Raw genomic sequence first — 14,584 nt, forward strand, 5'->3', positions numbered from 1 at the left:
ACCTCAGCTGAATGACGGAAAGGAGGAGGAAAAACATGAGCCGGAGAAGAAGAAGAGTGACTCGTCCCCGCTGTCTTCCCCTTTGTCATTGTCTTTGCCGCATTCTCTAGGTTTGCCGTCCTGGGTTGGCTTGGGTTCGGAGGAGGACTCGTCTCGTTACGCTAGTCTGACTGAGTCACAGAATGGCGGCCCTGCCCAGTGGGCGGCCCGGGCAAGAGATAAATTAGCTGCCGTTCGTCGCAGAAGTCCAGCCAGCCTATCAGAGAGCACTTGGGAGGGGCTTAAATGATTTAATATTAATGTTTGTAAGAATGGCCACGCCCACTCGAATTGGACAGCCCACACATGGGAAAAGTAGGACCCTCAGACCAAGAGTGCCTGCTCAAAATGCCTGTCAATCAAAAATATTTTCACTTTTATAATTTGATATAAAATGCTTTTCCAACTTTTGAATGAAGCTCCTTCAGAGAAATCACTGGATGTATTTGCAGTTGATGTCTGACGTCACTGACGATTTCTAGATTACTTTTAAAGGCCATAAATGACATTTAAACATTTTAAGGGATAGTTCACCCAAAAATGAATATGTTGTCATTTACTCACCCTCATGTTGTTCCAAACCTGTATGAGTTTCAAGATATTTTGAAGAATGTTGGTAACCAGACAGTTGACGGTAGCCATTAACTTCCACAGTATTTACGTTCCACTCATATATGTTTGGAACAACTTGAGGGTGAGTAAATGATAACAGAATTTTTATTTTTGGGTGAACCATCCCTTTAATGGTACAGTTCAGGCAAAAATGAAAATCTTATCATCATTTATTTACCCTTGTGTCATTCCAAACCTTTCCTCACTGGAACACAAAAGAAGTAGTTTAGCAAAATGCCCCAAGTAGGCTACTATTGTCCATACAATGCAATTGTAGCTTCTAAAATGACAAGAAAGTATGATAAATATAGTACAAGTGACTTGTGCACTATATTCTAAGTGTTCTTTATTTGTTCGATAAATGTATGTGAGGAGCAGACCTACCGGTAAGTTGTTGTTTACTGCAATGAACGTGTCCCAGATCACTTTCATTGTATGAAAAAGACAAGAGCATTCAGGACATTCTGCTGCACAACTACTTTTTACAGAAGAAAGTCAAACAGGTTTGGAACGTCATAAAGGTCAAGAAATGAAGCTAGAATTACCATTTTTAGGTAAACAACTGTGCCTTTAAATCCACGTTTTATTCGTGGCGATTGGTTTGAGTGAGGCTGCAGTTCCCACCGTCACAGACAGAGGGCGCATCGCGTCTCAATCTCCATAATCACTGCTGACTAGAGATCGATGCGTTTTGCGTTGTAATGTTTATATGGCGCAGATTCAGTTGTGGTTAATTTACTCTGGTATGTAGTTAAAGACTGAATGGGAAATGAAGTAGAAACGCCTTCCACAGAGTAGATTTAGAATCGCTACTGCCTGCTGATTCACAATCATAATGTACTGTAGGCTACTTACTCTATGCAATAATTTCCTTCTTGCTAAAATCCCAAACTACTTGCTATACTGATCATGCCAACAATGCGTTCAGTGCCACTTTTCTGTCTCAAGGAAGATAACTTACTGTGGCTTTATACAACATATAGGGTTTTAAAGGGTTAGTTCACCCAAAAATGAAAATTATCCCATCATTTACGCACCCTCAAGCCATCTAGGTGTAGCTATATGACTTTCTTCCTATAGGACGCTTGAGGGTGAGTAAATGATGGGATAATTAAACATTTTGTGGTGAACTACCCTTTAAATTGAATGTGTATGTGGTCAGTCCTGCCCCTGGAGATATTGATTAATCAAACATACTTAAACCAGCTAATCATTAGTCTTCGGATTCATTTGAGAAAAACAAGCTCTGAAGTAGGTTGGATCTCCAGGAATGGGATGAGTATCCAGATCCCATTAATAATGCTTACTGTAATGATTACTGTTACAAACCTTATTTTCAAGCCTTCCAAAGACCTCAAGAGCTGTGCCGTTTTATCATGGAGTAGGCTACATTTTTCTTTGCTGTGCCTCGATTTAAAAGTTCCAACTCCCTCAACACGCTAAAAATGACAATCATCATTTATAAGTCTAATATGAAATATATATTTATACATCAACCTTTTACCTATGCCATTAAACAGTCTGTAATATCTTTGGTTTGCTTGAAGAATGTGTCTTATTGCTGATTTTAGGAGATTTATTTATAATCAGATTTTGAGAGTAAGTGGGTTTGCTGCTCTCAGTTGTTCATGTTAGCTTTATAGAATTAGTCCACAAATGTGATTACATATTGTTAGTTTCAGATTTTTCTATATTTTTCTTCAGATTTTTCTATTTGGGGCCTTTGCAAGAGTCTTATTTTGATTTTACCTTGATACTACTGAATGATTTTCTTTTTCTGTATTATGATTTAAATGGCAGTATAGCCTATATATGTTGTAGTTCCAAGGATTCACATAAGCTTGTGAATCTAAATAAAGAGTTACACTTTATACTTGGGTCTTGTTTTGTTTAGTTTGTTTCTCCAGTGTTCACTACTGTTCAAAAGTTTGGAGTTGATAAGATTTATTTCAATGTTTTTGAAAGATGTCTGTTATGCTCACCAAAGCTGCTTTTATTTGCTCAAAATACAGTAAAATAGCTATATTGTGAAGTATGATTGTAATTTAAAATAACTTTTATATTATTTTCTAATTTAATATATTTTAAATGTAATTTATTCCTGTGGTTACTGCAGTCTCCAGTGTCACACTATCCTTCAGAAATCGTTCTAATATACTGATTTAATGCTCAATTATCAATGTTGAAAACAGTTGCTTAATATTTTTGTGGAAACTGATGCATTTTTTCAGGATTCTTTGATAAATAGTAAGTTTAAAAACAGCAATCTGAAATAGAAATATTTTCTATCATAATAAAGGTATTATTGTCACTTTTGATAAATTTAGCTTTTCTGAATAAAAGTATTCATTTCTTTCAAAAAAAAAATAAAAATCTTCCTGATCCCAAACTTTCAACAAAAAAAAATTAAAGCCATATTTTCTTTTTATGATGACATATTTATGCCGTATTCTTTTTTATTTTTTGTCTGAACCACCCTCCTAATCTCGTAACCAGTTGCACCTTTTGTAGCTTCAAAAAACACAGTTGTTAAATTTGAGGTTCATTCTCATGTGTTACCAATGAGGTTCATTCACATCACGTTTGAGCTTCAGGAGGAACCAATGAGGTTCATTCTCGAGTTACGCATCACGTTTGAGCTTCAGGAGGAACCAATGAGGTTCATTCTCGTGTTACGCAGCACGTTTGAGCTTCAGGAGGAACCAATGAGGTTCGTTCTCGTGTTACGCAGCACGTTTGAGCTTCAGGAGGAACCAATGAGGTTCGTTCTCGTGTTACGCATCACGTTTGAGCTTCAGGAGGAACCAGTGAGGTTCACTCTCATGTGTCAAGCAGGTTCGGTTGAGTTTCTGTTTATAATCGCTGATCAAAGTTTAATAAAATTAAATCTTTTCAGTGTAAAGCGACCGTGTCTCTTCAGAAAATTTGGACTAAACCGCTCAATTCATGTGGATTAGTTCTACGAACTCTTTATGAACTTTTTGAAGCGTCAAAGTGGTAGTTGCGTGGACTGTCAATGGAGGGACAGAAATCTTTCAGATATCATCAAAAAGTCTAACTCTATTATCAATGTTGAGGAACAAAATTATTTATAAACGATTTATTTAAATTTTCCGTGCTAATTTGTGAAATAAAATAGCTGATTTAATTATTTTACAATTTTTGAAAGAAGCAGAGGAGACTATGCTTTCAGATAGATGGAAACAAACAAATGTTGTTTTTGTTGTTGTTGTTTTTTCAAAAGTTTTAATTATTTTAGATAATAATATATCTGGCAAATGCTTGATAGTACCAAACACATCCTACAGTTCAGCCATTTCAATAACATTTATATTACAGTAATAGTAAAGGAATATTACAAAGTTCAGAGAAAGGATATAAAATACATTTGTTCATAAATAGCAAAGCTTACATTAGATTTTCCGTCTGCCCTCACGACAGACTTAACAAAAGTGTATCGTAAAAAGTTGTTTTGTGCAGCAAATGCAAATGTAGACTTTAGTGTTGACGCATCAAATACATACGCACAGCACGACAAGACAACACAAGAACTCACGTAAACATTAACCTACGACTATTTCTGACGTGCATTCCATCGGTACAGAAATGAAAACACATCCACAAAAAGACAAGATAACCTCCGCTTAGGATCTCCCACGCTTTTCCCTTCAGTTCGTCTTTCCCAAAAGCTGTTTTGCTTTTTTGCTTTAAACACACAATCCTTCCCATATCCCGCCTCTTTTCGCGTGCTCGAAGAACAGATGAACACAACGGGGAACAAGAAAAAGAAATTAACACTAATATTATATGACATCTTTCCATGATAAGCCCTTAAAATTTGAGCGAGGCAAAGAGAAAATTCAATCATTCGTTACATTGTCAGAGGATTGAAATTTCACACTTTTTAATCATAGAACACTGTCTGGGAAACGTCAAGGAGAATAAGAAACATGGTTGGAGCACAGAGTGGAAAAAGGTTCAGAGTCTTGGTTAGAGGTGTTTCTTTGCAGGTGTTCCAGAGGAGATGGGAAGGCGAGAGGTCCGAGAACATTCTGAATTTCAGAACTTGAAGAGGTCTATGAAGTGCTGGGGAGAGACGGGGGTGAGGCAGCTGTCGGGATCGTTGGCCGTGCAAGGATGTCCCGAGTCCTGCGATGGAAAGAGAGGGCGGTCAAAATCAGATTTCAACATCAAACGTCAGTGCTTTTTGTCCATGCAAAAGTTGCAGCCACATTAACTATGTTTCCATACATTTAACTATTAAATAAAGCACTGTTTCCATCCCATGTGATCAGGAGAACAAAATCGCCACTTAATCGTGCAAAATATCAGTAATAAAGTAGTTGCTGCAATCGAGGAAGCCACTGTGGCTCTTTTATCGTATATCATAAATGACTTGCTGAAAAGCCATAAACACTGAAACACTAAGATGCCTGATGTTTGGGAATGCAGTCATGTGACCGTTCTGGGAGGGAATTAAACCAAATCATTCTGACGACAGACTTTGGATCAGGCAATGAAATCGGTCCACTGGTTACTCCAGTTATCCGATCACATCCTCTGTTGAGGCAAAGTCACATGGGTTTTTATGTTGCGCATCAAGGGAATTATTCGGTAAACGGGTTTCCATCATAGTTTATGAGCATGTCTTCTTATCGGATAAAAATATGATCTGCTTCAATTGAGCGCATAAGATTTTTAGAATGTATGCTCATCTTGGCGTTTCCATCCAGCATTTTGTTTCTATTAAATCCGCATAAAAATAGGTGGATGAAAACATAACTACTGTTAGGTTGCTAGGGTCCCTCTATCAATCATCCGTCAGACAAAAATTCTGATAGAATTCCGATATTCTGATTCGTAATTCTAATAGATTAGAAAAGGTCAAACACACCTGAAGTGTAATACTCAGTGTTAGCGATCTGTTCTAATTCCTAACTCTTAAGTAGAAGCAAAAATTATAGTTACTGACACTGTAAACATGTTCAAGCGATCAGCAGAGATGAGCATTAACGCGTGTCCACCAAAGCATTTTTTTTCCAGTTGAAAACTGGCTCTTCTGAAAATGCCTTCCTGTGTTTTTTTCAGTTGAGATGTTATATGTGCTGATGAACTGTTACTAGTATCTGATTTCGCAAATAGTTTGTTTCTGAATATAAAAATGCCGACACAATGTAACACACCTGCGCTGCCACTAGTTTTGGATGAAGAGATGTGCTTGTTGTTGTCATTTGTTATCGTTGTACAAGCAGAATGTGACGGTTGGTCGGTGTGGTATTTGTCCCGCACCGCCTCCACTGTGATTGGACGGCTGGGTAAAAATTGACAGTGATGAGCGCTGCGTTTTACGCAAAGCTGAACTTTCTTCAACTCTCTGCAACCGGTAAAAAAAAAAAAAGAAGAGCACTCAGAGTGAAATAGACACTCAGCACCTCATCACACTGCTGCCGTTTTAAAAACGCAGTGCTCCCATAAAAATAAAAAAAAACTGGAAAAATATGCTAGCCTCGGGAGAAAAACGCTTTGGTGGACACACAGCCTTAATGTATAACGTTGATGTGGAACACACAAGAAATGGAAAAAAAGAGACATTCTACAAAAAAGATAAATACATCTACTCAAATATTAAGAATACAAACAAGACAGATCAAGTCCAGTTGATTTGAATGGATTGAAGTGTAAGAAAGAATGACGGGCAGAAACAGAAAAAGACGACAGGTGAAGAGAAAAAGAAAAAAGGAACAAAACAAATTTTATTAACAGACAAAGATTTCAAAAAGCTGGCACATTAATATCAGATTTCGCATGTACCTTAAAGATCAAAGCCAGGTGTCTGTCCTTTGGGAGATAAGGGACCAGGAGGAGAACAGGAAAATAATCAAAGGTCAAAGGGTACAAGAAGAGGGCTGATATCACAGAGGGCAAATTTAGAAGATATAACCTAAAACTGTTGAAATTAAACTTACTGAATTGAAAATATGTATGTTAGAACTAACACTTCAATATCTGTCATCATTTATTGTAGTGTAGTGTCATTTTTAGGTGAACTATTCATAATAACTATACATAATTATACAACCGCTGAAAAGTTTGGGGATTTTGGTAGTTTGGTAGGATTTTTTTTTTTTTTTTTAAGATATTTATACTTTTATTCAGCAAGGATGCATTAAATTGATCAATGTGTGACAGTAAAGACATTTATAATGTTACAAAAGATTTATATTTCAAATAAATAAACTTTATATACATCAAAGGATGCTGAAAAACATTTACTAAAAGCTGAATTAGAGTTTCCACGAAAATAATAAGCAGAAAAACTGTTTTCAACCATAATAAGAAATGCTTCTAAATCAGCATATTAGAATTTCTAACACTGAATTCATCACAGGAATAAATTACATTTATGTTTTAAATATATATATTTTTTAAATCACTGAAACAAACTGATGCTTATCTATTAATATGTGGGTCTATAAGGGGTTTCTGACTCCAAACTGCAGTTCTAGAAGATCACAACACTGGGAAACATTTGAGAAGAGCACTTATATCGAAATAGACACAAAATCCGGATGGATGTCCTACTGTTTATTCACGGACCAGAATGTTTGACATTTAAAAAGGATTTCTTACGTTCCAGAAGAGGATGCTACAGTGCCTGCAGAACTGCAGAGTGTCTCCGTACTGTTCTTTCTGAGGGTAGTATTTCTGAAGTGTGAAAAACATCAGCTTCCAGTCCACATGGCCCTTCTCTGACAGAATCAAGTGCCTGCAGAACTGAACACACACAAACACAGAGACCTCTGTGAGTTCTGCTGAGAAACAGAGACCTCTCTTGCACACCAGTGGTTTATAGGCCTGTGCGCATGATGGATAGACTGTGAAAAAAGAGGGACAGTGCATCTCTGCTTCCTTTCACTGTAGAAAACTGAAGCCAAAATATCCCAGTAACGATTCCGTGGTTCGGAGGCCGAGTCTGCGCAGTAGCGATCCTGAGGTGGAGCCGGTGGGGTGAGAAATCGGGTCTCCTTTAGGACCCCGAGAGATCCCATTGGTTTAACTGACTTTTAATGGGTAGTATTTTTAGCACCTGATTACAATTCCTGCAAAAACACATTATGATCTATATCGTTTAAAGAGCGTTATAATGACCATTAATGTATTTTAAATTACATGGCTCATTTACTAGCATATAACTGAAGCTATAGGTTGTGAAATCAAGCATTTCTCATTCTTACTGTTTGAGAATTTCTCCGATTAGCCTGCTAGCTTAGCTTATATTATTTTAGATTTTTTTTTTTTTGCTTCCAATATAGTTCCCAATTACAATTCAAATGAATGATGTTTGTGTGAACATAGAATGACAATTAATTTATTAAAAATGTTTTATATACTATACCACATTACAATTATTGTGTACAATTAATATTAAATTACTTTTACAGAACATAGTATGTTGCAACAATCCTTATCCTTATAAAAAAATATATATTGTTAGGCATGCTTGGGTTTCCAGTTTGATTTATTATGCAATACATAGGCATTCATTCTATACTCGATTTCTCATGACACCGCACATACTCCCACTCCCGCAGACTCAATCGCAAGCACAGCTGTCAATCATGGCGCTAAACCCCATTTTATAGCATCAAATAACTAACTAAAACCAAACTTACTGGGAAAACGAAGACTTGAACATACGTCTGCGTGATGAGAACTGCCTAAAATGACAGAAACCATTTTGGAATTTTTTTTTTTGTTTGGCTCCAGTCCCATTGGATTATACGGAGAGGGCGGGGTTTAATACCTATACTGCAGCCAGCCACCAGGGGGCGATCGAAATGCTTTGGCTTCACTTTTCAGGGCTTGTACGGCACACTTGGCATGATCCCTCTGTACTGCCATCTTGTGCTCAAATTAAGCCGCTGACTCAATTTTCAGCCATTCTGAATCTCAAAAATGATTCATATAAAAGAATCTCAGACAAAACCTCATTCATAAGTGCCTAAACAGACATTCATATCTGGGTGATACTTCAATTGGGGCCACCTCTGACCACTTGAAATATTGAAAAAATAAATATTGATATAGTATTTGTGATGGTAAAACGAATGATATTCTCCAATTGACTAAACATCCAATTATGAGTGACTTAATAAATTCTTATTCCTCACCTGTTTCTCAGCAAAATGAAACTGGCACAGTTTCTTCCACAGTTGCCGGTCCTCACTGAGCACGTGCAGTGTTGGTGTGGCTTGTCCCAGATTGATGATGTCACAGGCATCAGTAAACTTGTACAGAATGTTGTTTTGCATGTGCAAAGGGAGGTCGCTCAGTGTCGTCCCATTTGAAAGTTGCTGCAAAGAAACATATTTAGCGTTATGCATGTAAATACAAAGAGAAGGTTGTTGTCAAGTACAACCACAAGAAATACAACAGTTTGAACAGTTCACTTTAGTCCAAAAATTAATCAGACAGCAGTCTTAAATATACATTATTTATATAATTTGATAACGTAAATATATATATATATATATATATATATATATATATATATATATATATATATATATATATATATATATTTTATGTATATGAATTAGTCATCCCACAACCAACTAGATGTGGCTGAAATTGACTATTCCATTTATAAAAATTTAATTTTTTTATCTTTAATTTATTTATTTTTATATATTTATTTTTGATAAAATAGATATAGGTAGGTTTTTGAAAAATATTTCTGCACTTCCCTAACCCATATAAAGACTGTGAAAAAGACTACCTTTGGAATTTGCAAATTGTTGAGCTGCTGTTGCCAGATTAGGATGGTTTCTAAACGGCAGACCCAAATGTTGATGTTGCCGACCAACACAGACTTCCCAACTTCTCGGATGAGGATGCAGAGGGTGGAGCTTAGATCATGCAGCAACGCCTTGATCAGTCGAGGGTTCTGATGGTCATCCAGAACTGCCAAACAAACCAATAGCGAATCATTGCCAATTTTTAATATCATTTTGTAGATGCACATATTTCAGGCCAGTATGGCTTCTGCATGAAAGTGTTCATTCACAGAAAAAGGAGTATGTGAATAATGCTGAAACACCAGCTAACCTTTTCTCACAATCTTCTCCAAGACATTAAAATAGTTTTTCTGAGCAGCTCCACTCAAAGATGTCAGTTGGGACTTGGCAATCAACTGCAGAAGCTAAGAGGGAAAGAAACAGAGAGGGTGAAGTGGGAGAAAATAGGCCTTTATCACAGTCCGTGCGTCATCACATCCGGCTCCGATTAGTAGCGTAAACTAACTTCCCTCAATGGACGGACGCCAGTTTTGAGAAGAAAATTAAACTACCGGTAATTTAGGAAATATGGAAATATTCCTTTATTTCAGCAACTTCAATCTGACCTAATTATTGACGACTGCATCGTAAAGTAAGCTTTGTCTAATTGTAATGCACTTTAATGTGATCTGTTGTTTGTATTGTATTATTGCATTTCTGTAATAAAATAAGTGATAATAAGTGAATAAGTGATCAGACTCTGATACAGTATTTAAATAAATATACAGCTTTAAATCACTGAACATGCGTCGGAATCAACACCATTTTTCTTTGTTTCACAATACTTAATTAATGATTGTAAACTGAGGATGGTGTCTTTAGAAGAAGTATCTGTGCTGAATTTTACAAATAAAAAAATCCCTATAAGCCATTGATACAGGCTTCAGTGGAAGTTTTTTCCGCTTTTCGAACATGGAAGTGTGATAAAGGCCTGTGATTTCAATAGAGAGAGGTATTCAATTGTATTCAGCAATTGTTCAGCAGAGATCAGAACATCTTACTTTGACTACATAGTTGAATCGCCGCACATCCTGAATGGCACTGGAAAAGTCCAGACGATTGAAGGCCTCACCAAGCGTACAGTACCCATGTCTCTGGAACAACAAACACACGGTGCGCATTGAAAGAGATTGAAAAAGACTATTGGCAGAACTGTAAAATATAAACAATGACGTATAGCTTTATGTGACTTATGTTGTTTATTTGCTACTTTTTGAGTCTTGTACGTGTTGATGCTTTGACATAATTCCTCTCACCTCTCTCGTACTCTCCTTCTGAACGTAGATCCATCTCTCCTGGAACAAAACTAAGAAAAAGGATAAAATATATTTAACCCATATATTACATCCTTAAAGGGATAGTCCACCCAAAAATGAAAATTACGTCATCGTTTAGTTTACAAACTTGTGTGACTTTCTTTCTTCTGTTGAACACAAAAGAATATATTTTGAAGAATGTTGGTACAGTTTTGATTCCCATTGACTTCCAATGTATGGACAAAAAATACAATGGAAATCAATGGAAACGGAAACTCTTTGGTTTATCAACATTCTTCAAAAATATCTTCTTTTGTGTTCAGCAGAAGAAATGCATACATGTTTGGAACAACATGAGGGTGAGTAAATGATGACACAATTTTCATTTCTGGGTGAACTATCCCTTTAACTGCTTAGGTTTTGATTTGCATTTATCTGTAATTTGGTGGGATGTGAAAAAAAAATACTACTATTAAATTTGTAATTACACAGATCATAGGAAAACTTGATTCTGATTGGTCCAATATAGCATTCTGTGGTCATATACTTTGTATAATGACCACTAAACTGTATAATTGCCCATTGTCCCAAAAAACTATTTTAGATCATTGCTGTGATAAGTAATTAAGCATTATGTAAAAATATGTACTAACTAGCAATTATAACACAGCTCTGGAAAACGTAATTCTGATTGGTCAATTATGTGTATAATGACCACTGAACTTTATTATGGCCCACTGTTCCAGAAATTCTAGCTCCCTGTTAAAGGGATAGTTCACCCAAAAATTTAAATTCTGTCATCATTTACTCCCCCTCATGTTGTTCCAAACCTGTACGAGTTTCTTTCATCTGTTGAAGATATTTTGAAGAATGTTGGGAACCAGACAGTTTGACTTCCATAGTATTTTTTCCAACTATGGAAGTCATTAGCTACCGTCAAATGTTTGGAACAACTTGATGACAAAATGTTCATTTTTGGATAAACTACCCCTTTAAATTTGAGATCATTGTTGTGAGATATATTTTTTAATAACGACTGCTAAACTGCATAATTGCCTATTCTCCAAAGAAACTCTGATTCACTTTGAAATTTGAGATCAGTGTTGTAATTAAGTGTGAGGGTGATGCAATTACATATAATGTAATATTTACACTGTGACTTAGTGTTGTTGTTGAAAAAGTCCTTTTTTCTCTTCTTGGCAGCTACTTCACAGACATCTCCCACATAGACGTTCTCCTTGTTGTCGTTGTCCAATCTGGAGAGTTAATAAGGTAAAGTTAATCATGACAATCCCAAAATAAGCTTTAGGCATTACGTTTACATTAAAGGCATCTAGCAGAGGCTCCTATTCAGAGCGACCTACAAAAAGTATTATATCATGTGATCAACAGATGGCAAGCAAGCAATTTAGACGCTGCTAAGAGTACTAACTAGTAGACATAAACCTGACACCGAATGCAATAAAACCTAGAGCAAATAAACAAGCCAATGCAAGTTCTTTTTAATTATTAATCCCAGTCTTGCTGAATGAGGCGAGTCCTTATGATCTGAAGACGTTTTAGCTTACACAACACACACAGGTGAGTGTTCGGTCTTTTGTCTAGTGAAATTTAACACACAGACATAGGATGCAGATTCACCCTAAAGCCATCCAAATAACTACTTGCATCCCCACATAGCAGAAACCAGACAACCACGTTTCCTCAGTCTGACCAACCTCAGGTCTGTTTCCATGACAGCACGGTCAGATAAGGACCGTGTCAGTATTTTATGTCTGAATACACACAAAACCAGTTTGTGGATGTCTGTTCTACGCTACTTCAGACAATAACCACAGGCGGTCACAATAACACAGTTCTAAACACGGATACCTGACTTCCCACACATGACACACTTCCTTTTTAGTTTGTTTCTCAATGCTTTCTTTGGGTGGTGTAGCCTTGTGGTTAAAGCTCGGAGGTGGTAACTGAAAGGTTGCAGGTTTGAACCTCTCTCTAGATCAAGATCCAACAATCACTCCACATTATATTGATATAATTCATAGCATTTCTTACTCTTCCAAGCCAAGTTCATTGATGTTATCTCCCAAGTTGTGGCTGAAATATTCAAAGCGCTTCCAGCCATCCTCAGTTTTGATCCAGCTCCAGCCTGGTGATCTCCAGTCTTGGCCCAAGAAAGGCATCTTCTTCCACCTGCTCCAAAAACCTGAATACAAGAGACTCTTATCTCAAACCATTATAACACATCAAAGGCTTTATCATTATGATCTGATCAGAAAACACACAATAACAGTCAGTCAAAGCTTAAAAAGCCTTTGTTCACAATCTTGATGTAAAACATTATCTTTGAAAAAACAAACATTTTGCATTTTGATGTTAATTTATAAATTGCATTTAAACTCTGGCTTCTGTACCAACTACGTTACTGTCAACAAATTTGCTCAAATGCAAAGCCTGCCAAGAACCTTAACGTTCTAAACGTCGACAAAACACTAAAGACAGCTTAAATCTCTACCTCTATTGTTGTTTTACGCGCAAAGTAATGTATTTGCATTGATAACGGACGTATATTTAACTTTACTTACAGCGATTCCTTTGTTATGGTGATAATTTTCTGCTTTTCGTTGAATATTGACGGAAGTAAACAGTCAGAAAAGCGGAATGTAAGACACGCCTCCCGTTGATTGTGATTGGCCATCGTATTTGTATTTATTGTGTTGCTACCCGGAATTCCCAAGCTGATTGGTTCGTAACGCTGTCGATCACTCGCCGAATTATCCCGAGCTCTCTGTCTCCGCAGCTTCTTACACGTGACACAGACGTTGCACATGTTGTCATGTTTTGATTTTGTAATGGGGGAAGGGAAATGGACAGAATGAGCGATGGAATAGACTGACCAATCATGCTGGATAATAACATCACAAAATAAACATTTCCACTGCTTGGTTTTGGATAGAAGTAGGCTATAATATAGTCTAGGTTTATTTGTAACCCCCTCAGCCTGCAGTGAGTACAGAGCTTTATGAGAGAAAATAGAAAAAGAAAAGTCAAGTTAAAAATAAAATTATTAAAATGCACAGCAGCTAGAAAAAGTAAAAATGTCCATCAAGTCTTATGTATAATTTGTAAGGTGTTTTAATCCATTTTATTTGTTAAATTAAATCTTTATTGTATTTTAATAGGCCTACTTATTTACTTATACTGCATTTTTTTTATATATTGTATCTATATTCGATTTATTTACTTATGTAGCCTATTTGTTTGAGTTTACCTTGAAGTCTTACCCAACAATTACAGTAGGCTATAGTCAACATTTGAAGGGAAACATTTATCAAAGTTGTCCTACGACAAGAACGGGTATTGTTCAAAATTCATATAACTTTGATGAAAGGTTTTGATCCACTTCAAAATGTTGACTACTGTAGTTTTCAACACCTGGCACATAGAAGAAAAAAAAACCTTGTCCTGAGAACACATTGCAAATAAAACCTGCCTTCAGTTGACACTAAGTCACTGTGCTTTCTTTGTGTTCACTTGTTTGCTCTAATAAATGACAGTATTGGATATGTCTTTATGTTTATGGAGGACAGAATTCAAAACAATTTCCCAACAAGATTTTGCAGCATAGGTAATGACTGCAGACAACAACCATTTATGGTATAAAGGTTTGACTCAAAGCCATTACTGATATATCCTGATTATGTGACATCTGACTCATATTTGTGCGAGATAAAAACCCCACCTAGATGAAAGTCAAAACCGAGCTGAGAAGTCTTGCCGTAAGAAAAGGTACAGTCCATCCATGCTGCATAAATAATCATTTACATGCATATAGCAAGT

General features: G+C 36.4%; 2 protein-coding genes across 3 annotated transcripts in view; one reads left to right on the forward strand and one right to left on the reverse strand.

The window, feature by feature from the left end:
- Positions 1 to 2,522, forward strand: part of LOC311073822 (testis development-related protein) — a 14,952-nt gene extending 12,430 nt beyond the window's left edge. Inside the window, exon 4 of the mRNA XM_084099832.1 lies at positions 1 to 2,522. This exon is cut by the window's left edge and continues 144 nt beyond it. Coding sequence (XP_083955958.1) covers positions 1 to 289 — 289 coding nt within the window. The 3' untranslated portion in view covers positions 290 to 2,522.
- Positions 2,523 to 3,963: 1,441 nt separating this feature from the next.
- Positions 3,964 to 13,432, reverse strand: fbxo25 (F-box protein 25). 2 transcript variants are annotated; one of them, XM_084099833.1, is made up of 11 exons: positions 13,330 to 13,430; positions 12,800 to 12,950; positions 11,897 to 12,000; positions 10,745 to 10,794; positions 10,490 to 10,582; positions 9,760 to 9,853; positions 9,431 to 9,615; positions 8,823 to 9,005; positions 7,282 to 7,425; positions 6,463 to 6,489; positions 3,964 to 4,800 (listed from the first exon to the last, which is right to left on the reverse strand). In XM_084099833.1, the coding sequence occupies exons 2-11, from the start codon at positions 12,925 to 12,927 to the stop codon at positions 4,711 to 4,713; spliced, it is 1,098 nt and encodes a 365-aa protein (XP_083955959.1). In that variant the 5' UTR covers positions 12,928 to 12,950; positions 13,330 to 13,430; the 3' UTR covers positions 3,964 to 4,710. The 2 variants fall into 2 exon arrangements, with proteins under 2 accessions (XP_083955959.1, XP_083955960.1); XM_084099834.1 differs by lacking the exon at positions 6,463 to 6,489 and having other exon boundaries at positions 13,330 to 13,432.
- Between the last annotated feature and the right edge of the window lie 1,152 nt (positions 13,433 to 14,584).

The sequence above is a fragment of the Abramis brama genome, assembly GCF_963993115.1.
Source record: "Abramis brama genome assembly, chromosome: 22".
In the NCBI taxonomy this organism is placed as follows: Eukaryota; Metazoa; Chordata; class Actinopteri; order Cypriniformes; family Leuciscidae; genus Abramis; species Abramis brama.